Source organism: Mytilus trossulus, chromosome 7 (genome assembly GCF_036588685.1).
Source record: "Mytilus trossulus isolate FHL-02 chromosome 7, PNRI_Mtr1.1.1.hap1, whole genome shotgun sequence".
Classification (NCBI taxonomy): Eukaryota; Metazoa; Mollusca; class Bivalvia; order Mytilida; family Mytilidae; genus Mytilus; species Mytilus trossulus.
The window spans coordinates 66,460,188-66,469,581 of NC_086379.1; the positions used below are offsets into that span (position 1 = coordinate 66,460,188).

General features: G+C 32.0%; 1 protein-coding gene across 1 annotated transcript in view; it reads left to right on the top strand.

Moving 5' to 3' along the window:
- LOC134726604 (protocadherin Fat 4-like) overlaps nucleotides 1–5,366 on the top strand; it is a 63,917-nt gene extending 58,551 nt beyond the window's left edge. Inside the window, exons 37-39 of the mRNA XM_063591014.1 lie at nucleotides 217–405; nucleotides 879–1,037; nucleotides 3,785–5,366. Of these exons, the coding sequence (XP_063447084.1) occupies nucleotides 217–405; nucleotides 879–1,037; nucleotides 3,785–4,496 (1,060 nt within the window). The 3' untranslated portion in view covers nucleotides 4,497–5,366. The remainder of the gene's footprint in view (nucleotides 1–216; nucleotides 406–878; nucleotides 1,038–3,784) is intronic.
- The last annotated feature ends 4,028 nt before the right edge of the window (nucleotides 5,367–9,394 follow it).

Sequence of the window (9,394 nt, forward strand, 5' to 3'; positions counted from 1 at the left end):
GAGACACCTGCTGTTGTGTTTGTATGGAACTCATTGTTGGTCATGTAGATAAAAAAAAGTTGAAGTGTCTTTATTTAATCATCCTTAGAACTTATTATGTCTCAGTAACTTTTTTGTAGGTCTATTTACTACTTAAATATTTTAACATAACTTATGAATCATTACAATTCTGAATTACAGAATTATGGACTATTGTATTATATATTTCCTTTACAGAATAATTCATGAGAAGAGTAAAGAGATTGCTTCCTTATTTAGTCCACCTGAAATAAAAGTGATAACATATCATTCCCCACTGGTGCCTCACAAGATGTCAGAGGCAGAAATAGCATTGTTGACAATAGGTGTTGTCATATTAGTTTCCAGTTTACTGGCTTTAATAGCTGCTAACTATACTTGGAAACAGTAAGTTAAAATTACCTTATGTTCCCGCCATTTTTTTTTCTTAAAAAAAGGGTCAGCTTTACATAATCTTTTAAAATGATAATATGATTGAAACTATCAATTGTTTGTTGCCCTGAAATAATAAAGAACTTTGAGCAATCGCAGCATTTCTCCTATTATCTTTAAAATACTGTAAATTCAGAAATTATTTTGTGCATTTATTTTGGCAATATTTGTAAAATGGACAAATATGCTAGATTAATAATTACTATTTCAGGAAAATCTGCATACAGATAAATGTATCAGATATAAGAAAGTTTTTATTATTGAAATCCTCACTCAGTCACATTATTCGCTTTAATAAAAACTTTGCAATAGTTTCTGAATTTACAGTACTTTAGATCAACAGAAACTGTTTTAGTCGATCAAATCTTAAGTAATGTCAAGAAAAGGTTCAGAAAGTCCATTCAAAGTAATGTGCGTTATTTTGTCAGATTTAAGAGATCACACACAACAGCAAAAGACAAACAATGGGAACTGAACAGTATTAATTCCTCCCATGCCAATGGCTCAGTAGTTATGAGACAGAATGACAACGGATATATCAACCCAGCCTTTACTGAAACAAGGTTTACTGAAAGGGAAGATCAACTGTAAGTTATACTTTCAGAACAGATAAAAATAATTCTTATAAAAAAAGGGTTTCTTTTGTCTGGTCCAAGGTCTTTTTTAATCTGTCAGAGAAGAGAAAAAAACAGGGTTTGAACCTTATGAGCAGCAAGTTATAGTTTGCTTTGAAAATGTGATGGCAGGTATTAAGATTATCACAAATCTAAGCAACCCAATTCACTGAATGACAAATTTTATCACCAAAGAAAAAAAACATTTTCATCCGGACTTGAGGATGTACAAAAAAAGATGAAAAAAGTATCCAAAAGTAACACAATAATTGACTTTTTAAAGATATTCTCTGACTTGATATGCAGAAATATAAAGGTTATGTTTGAAGGGATGTAAGGTGAAAAGAGTCATTCTTCTAACCATATCATCTCAGAATCTTTAATTTTTGTGAAAGTCTGGTCAAACAAACTTATTTGTCGGAGATGACTGTTGTAATGATTGTAAATCTTTGACATCACAATTAAAATCATCAAAAAATATAGGTTTAGCTGTTGTTTTTGAAAGTATGTGTATTAAACCAATACATATAAAGTCTTTTTTTTTGGTTAATTTGCAAAGTTGAAATAAACATTTAAAATAATTACCTACAATTTTTCAGCTGTGTATATTTATATGGTAAGAAAAAGGTTTATCTAGCATGAACTGATAGATTGATATGCATGTTTTGTTTTTATCTATGCTTAATCAGGAAATACTAACAGGTGAATTCAAAAGGTTACTACTTCCAATTATATATTTAACCATAGAATTACCTGGTTCTCATATACTTGATGGTTTTACAATACCATGGTTACAGTCAGCCATGTTCTGGGTTCTATGTACATGTGTTTATACAATATATCACATGTTTTATAATAGATAATGAAAATAGAAATTTTTCAATTTTGAAAGGGGAAACCTATATAAATATAGACTGAAAACTACATGTTGAGCTTGATTTCACATACATTCATGAGCAATTAAGGTATCTGTAAAAAAATAATATATGGTTGGTGTTTGTTTAAATTAACAACTTGGTATCTGAGAACCATGTTTTAATTAACATGATGGTATCTGAGAACCAGAAAGTTTATTTTTATTCTGTCTAATATTATATTTTAGTTTATGTATACTTTTGTTGATGATATGATCCACCCAACTATAGATATATTTTATGCTTATTAAGTTTATTTAGTTTAGCAATATATTCAGAGTAGAACTATGGATATTTATTTCTCTATAATTTCCTTATAAATAGGAATTATATAACTATTTGTTTTGTAGATTTCTACTATTTAGATGCTCTTATGCAAATTGTGTAGATTTTACTTTTGTGTGTGTCATATATGAGTAATTGTCAGTCAAACTTTCTGTTTTCCATATCTCCTCTGAAACTGTTTCACTGAAGCAAATTTGATTTGAAAATATTGTCTATATGTTGTTTAGAACTGCACCATTTATTCATTATTTGTTGATATTATTAACAATTTTGATTTACATATGTGCTTCCAATCTTAACTTTCTAAACTGTTTGTTATTTACTAACATCAACACTGTTTGAAATAGTTTTTTGTTGTTGTTCCATTTCTGTAAAAATCAAGTGGTTAGTGCATCAGACTACTAAAACAAAGGTACCTGGTTTGATCCCAATTCTGGGGAGAAAATTTCAGGGACTGAATTTTTTGCTTTCCCATGGCACCATTTGCTAGTATGGTCTTGAGAAATGATGATAGTTCATCCAAAGGGGACAATAAATCGCTGAGCCTTGTTTAGAGATAGCCATATCTCTTGCATGTAAAAGACACCTTTGAAATTTCGCAATAGAGCATGCTAATATTCCGCTACAAGGCAGCACTCACACCCGCAAAGTGAAAAGGGATAAATATAAGTTGTAATAACTTGTTTCCCAATCCACTATAAATAAATATGTTTAAACTAAATCATAGGATTTATTATGCCCCCACTGTAAGCAAGTGTAACCCTTTAGCTCTTCTGTCTTTTCATCCGTCTATCCCTTTTTCCACACTCTAACTTAAGTTTGTCTCAACCGATTTCAAAGAAACTCATTTACAATGCTTAGAAGCGCAACATGCAGGTACAGTTTGAATTTGGACAGTGAGTCATCTACTGTTCTAGAGTTATGCCCCTTTTGAACTTGGAAAACTGCAAAGCTAGAGTAAATGCATTTGTGTCCTCAGACACAATCTTCTTTTATTTCTTACTTATTTGAATCAGGGCTTCAAACTTCTTGTGTAAAAACTGGAAAGGCATGTGCCTATATAGCCTCATTTTGAGATCTTGTTATTAATATTTACTACAAGATGTATTTTAGAAAGATATTGATGTATCTCCTCCTTTACAATTTATTCTTATCTAAACAAAAAAGTGTCTTCTATTGTTAAATTTGAAGTAAGTTAGTGAAACCAATGCTAATTTTTACAATAATTTACCAGCTAGGTACTTATACAATACAGTGCCGAAGACAGAAACAAGAACATATTGTAACACATGTTATATTTGATACTGTACATAAAGAAGAAAATAGTTAAAATTTACATAGCAATGGATAAAGTTACCTTAGTTTATGTCAGTGGTCAGTATTTAAAAAGGTTTCATTTGATGAAATATAAGTATTCGAATAAGATATTTAGTTAATTCGTATTAAACAAGGACTAGGAAATGTTTTCAGTGAGCTTAAATATTCTTGTAACAGTATTAACAGATATTACTTATTTTTTAGGCCTGCTACTAACGTGATTGAAAGTGAGACTGTTCGCAGGAAGAGAGAGTATGAATCACAAGAAGTTGTCTTAGATCTTCCACTGGAACCTATAGATGCAGGTCTACAACCTCCTGCCATTGATGGAGCTAGGGAGATGAGTCTGAATGGCTATGACAGTGGGTTAGAGAATGAGATAGATTCCACGTCATCAGCCAGCGGTAATGCAGAGGATGCTCTACAGGATAAGGAGATCAGGATTGAGACCGTGGTCGAAGGATCGGAGAAAGGAGATAATGATAATACAATAGGAGCTGGTCCATCTCACGGACAGGAGGTGTTTACATTTGATATGGAAACAGGAGACACTGATGATGATATTGATGATGATGAAGTGGAAGACAATGGAATTAAAAGACGAAAAAGTTCTAAAAAGAAATTTAATAGAGTTATGACAGTCTTTCCTTCTAAGATTGAAGCAAGTGATACTGATACAGATGACAATCCAGATCAAAGTTCATCTCATAAACATTTAAGTAGAAAAACTGATAGTGAACTGGAAGGAAGTCAAGATCGGAAATCAGGGGAGATAATTTCTACAAAAGAAGATTCAAATTCAGATTTAAAACAAAAAGTTAAATTTGAAACACTGCCCGACCAGAATGAACAAATATACAAAGCAGAAAATGAAGAGAAGGAGGAGGAGGGGGAAATTGAAATAACATCATTTTAATTGCTTTCTATCGTTGTAACCTGAAGATATACTTTTACATTGGTTGTGTTTTCTAATCTTCTTTCCTCTGTCTTGTCAAGGATTTGTATAGTAAGATTCTTTACAAATGTTTGGTCTTGGTTATATGAAATAATTTTCTGCTGATTAATGCAATTAATTTAAAAATACAAATTACAATTGCAGTCATTTCTCACATCACAAAGGTTCCTGTAACAACAAAAGTTCAAGTTGTGCATATTTCCTAATAGAAAAAAGGTGTATAAAACAGTTTTAATATGAATATAACACATGTGTTTCTTACACCTAATACAACTGTTAAAAAAACCATGTGAAGAATTTGGAATTGAGGTCAGAGAAAGTCTACATAATTATATTCATGCATAGTCATGTATGAGTGAGAATAGACTCGTATATGCCAACACTTGTTTATGTTTGCTCAGTAAATGTTAAAAGTGCAATATTTGATTTTCAACCCGAGTGCCTTATTAACCAATAAATATGAACTATTTTTTAATGCTATATTGATATACAATTTATATGTGATTTTTATAAATCTATGAATTAGAAAATATACATTTTTTTACATTTTGTGTGTTTTATCATGTACAATATTGCCCTATTGGCCTTTGTTGTTGAGTTGTCTTGGTTGATGGAGACAAACATTTTGGAAAACAAAAATACGATAAAAGGTACAGGTAACAGAGTTTGTTGTCATGCTACAGATAGTTGTTCAAATATCTCGATCGCTAAAAAATATTCGAACTAGCTCTCGCCGCGATATAGCCTTGTTGTGCTAATGAGGCGTAAAGCAACCAACAATCAATCAATCAAATATCTCGTATTGGATTGCACAAGACAGAAAACTTTATGGTATATTTTTTAATAAAAATATATGCTTTAATAAAATTCTATCAAAATAGACATACATGTGAACCTCCCGACGGGAGTACAAAACTCCCGTTTTCAGGGGTCCCCTCCCGTCCTCCCGTCGAAGAGGAAAAACTCCCGTGCAAAAAAAAAAATCATGAATGAAAATTTTCAGTCGCCATTTTTACTATTTTGTTTACAAAATTTATCATTGAGATCGTAAAAACCCGAGATTTTTTAAGTTGTAAAAGCCCGAGGTTTATCGAACGTATCCGGTGTAACCTGATTACGCAACATGTGGAGATTTTAATCCTTGTTAAAGGCTAATTAACAAGTGATAATAGTTTGATTGAACAATCATAAGGTGTTGGATTATCAATTACTCTATGTAGCTTCTGTTTATGGCACACGCCAAATTGAAATACATTTTTGTTACTTCCCTTTGTTTTATCCTGTTTTCAGTTATTTTGCTTTTAAAAATGTAAATTGTAAAAAGACTATAAATGATATATATTTTAATCAAATAAGCATAAAAGGGTGGTAATTAAATGAATTTAAATGTTTTAGGACAAATAAAAAATATAAATTTAATCAAAGTGCTGGATAGCACCTGTGGAAAGTTTGCAACGGTAGATTGTAATATTTCAAATAGATTGTGTGTAGATTGCATGGTTAACTTTTTTTCCTACTTAAAAAAGAAAAAACTTGATCAAGAAATAATTGTAACAGGATGCTGCTACGAAGTCTCCCAAACAAAGCTCTCAAAATTAGTCATTCCCACGGTTGCCTGACATTAAGCAAAGTCCAATACAAATTGGTCTGGTCTAGTAAAGTGATATTCATGATTTAGGGGTGGGGATCTAGACAGTTTACAAGTTCTCAAACAGGCAGGAGGTAGGGTAAGAGTGGCCCTAGGGGACTAGCCTTTTATTTCATCTGATTTGTTTTATTATTCCGTACAAGAATATATGTTGTTTCAGTGTGGGGATTTCAACAGATTTCAAGTTTTCGAAAAGGGGGTGGATCTTGACTGTTTACAAGTTCTCAAAACAGGATGGGGTGGGTTACACCGAGGAACTTCCTTTTATTTCACTTTATTAGTTTTGTTGTCCAATACATGAATATTTATGATTAAGGGTTGGGGATCTCAACCGTTTTACAAGTTCTCAAACATGAGGGGTTGGGGATGACTCAGAGGTACCCCCCCTATATTTCATTTGTTTTGTTTTGTTGCCCCATAAAAGAATATATATGGTTTAGGGGTGATCATCTCGACCGTATAAGTTTTCAAAAAGAAGTTGGTGGGGTCACCCCTGTGGACTTCTATATTTCATTTTGATTTATTTTATTTTCTCATACAAAAATATATATGGTTTGTGGTCGGGGATCTCAACCGTTTACAAGTTCTCAAATAACAAGTGGGAGTGACCCCTAGGGACTCGCCTTCTTTTGAATTTGATTTGTTTTATTGTCCAGTACAAGAATATATATGGTTAAGGGGTGAGGATCTTGACCATTTCCAAGTTGTCAAACAACAGGGGGTGGGGCTGACCCAAAGGGACTCCCACTTTATTTCATTGAATTTGTTTTGATGCCCTATACAAAAATATATATGGTTTAGGGGTGGGGATCTCGACCGTTTACATGTTCTCAGACATGAGGGGATGGGGCTGACCCAGAGGGACACCCACTTTATTTCATTTGATTTGTTTTGTTGCCACATACAAAAATATATAAGGTTTAGGGGTGGGGATCTCGACAGTTTCTAAGTTCCCAGACATGAGGGGTTGGGGCTGACCCAAAGGGACACCTACTTTATTTCATTTGATTTGTTTTGTTGCCACATACAAAAATATATATGGTTTATGGGTGGGGATCTCAACCGTTTACAAGTTTTTGAAAAGAAAGGGGTGGGATGACTGACCCCTCTGGAGTTCCTCTATATTTCATTTGATTTATTTCATTGTCCCATACAATAATATAAGGGTGGAGATCTCAACTGTTAATAAGTTCTCAAAAAAAAACAGGGGGGTGAGAGTGACCCAAGGGGACTCGCCTTTTATTTCATTTGATTTGTTTTATTGTAACGTATAAGAATATATAATGTTTGGGAGTGGGGATCTGACTGTTTTTAAGTATTCAAACATGAGGGGTTGGGTGGGGTGACACCATGGACTCAACCTAAATTTAATTAATTTGATTTGTTTTATGGTCCTGTGATCATTACTGAAAACCATGTGTGTATGTCACTTACTGTTTTCTTCAAGTTTATAATTTATTATTGTTATTGAAAATTTAAAAAAAAATCCCTTAGGGTTCTATCGGAAATTCCTCCCTTCTGTTGGCCCCTCAAAATATACAACTAAATAGACCCCAAGAAGAAAAATAATAAGAACTGAGCAAAAACTTTGTTTAGGAGTCTTAATAGCAATTAGTATAATTACGATTTTTGTTATAGTCCGATTTTTAATGCCGAATATATAAAAGGCCGAGTTTATTATAGTCCGAGTTTGTTGTGGGCCGAGATTAGATGAGATACCATGATACTTCCGATACTCTCGGGCTTTTACCTATTGAATAGAAATTTGTAAAAATCGTAGTAAAGACAAAAAATGTTCATTCATGAAATATTTTAAACACACTATTAATTTTCACTTCAACCGGAGGAAGGTAGGAAACGTTTGAAACCGGGATTGTAGTACTCTCGTTTGGTGGCACACATATATGGATCTGACGCATGTCTGAAGAATACCGATAAAATCATACCACGTAGAAACTGCTGTCTGGTGTGTGTATTGATTTTACTTTCCGCTTAGCGCAGATCCGCGAAGAAGTTTGTTCGTCTTTCAAATGAAGTTGAATTGTTTGATTTATCGATGAAATTTCAGTACATTTTTATTCAAGCTGTATTCTATTAAAATAGAAGAGCTCAAAATTTCCAAAGCATCTTTCTATTATTAGTTTTCAAACACCAGCACTACATTATCTAGAAGTAGGACACACTTCCTAAAGTAAGTTAGTCTGTCTCTTTTCCGGTTAGGTCGATGCCTTAAGAAAGTTTATTGCTATAGCAAGCTATAGCAAACTTTCCAAAAATTATTTTAGCAATCTAGACTTCCTTTCAAGGATTAAATTGAAGTTTATATATTAAATATGTCTGCATTTTGAATGAATAATGAATGTCTATATAACACTAAATATGGATGTTATTTAGTAAATTCCTAATAAAACCATGGGATTAAAATTGTACATGTTAGTATATAAAATTTTATTGTTTTTATAGCTATATAGAGCAAAACAATTTACACTGTTAAAGTCTTTTAAGTTTTCTACAAACATGAGAAATATAACTTTCATAATGATGAACAGCCATGCAGTACTATTGTTAGTGTTTGTTATTTTTTTAATTACTTTATGATGTTGCAAATATGCATGTAGAGCATATTTCTTTCTTATTTGTCTATACAGTTACCAATGACAAGGAGATGGAAACATGAATACAAATCTATACAGATAAGATAAAAAAAAATATAATGATTTATTTGCAAGCAGTGAACAATCATTTATCAAAAACAAAACAAAAGAAACAGATTCTTCTTAATATTTCATTTCATTCAAATAGAAAGGCAATAAGGGTACTTTAAAAATATAACAATTTGATGAAAATTTGCAGAAAAAAACACAATTTCTACATCATACGGTTACGTTAACGACAAAATTTATGTCGATAAAAAACCTCCTGATCTGAGTCCTAATCTCCTGACCAAAATTTCCAAATCTCCTGATCTGAGTTTCACAGTCCATCACATGTATGAATAGAGAAGGAAAAAATTGGTCAATTTTCATTGCTCATATAAAGAAATAGATAAAACTGATAATTCTATGATAAAAGTCAATCTTTATTAATCTATTGGAGTTGTTTCCTCGTAGAAAGCAAATTATTTTAAATTTTGTCAATTAACTATACCATTTTCTATAATTTGGTATAAAAATAAGATAAAATCATACAAATTTGTTCATTTCGGTGAAAA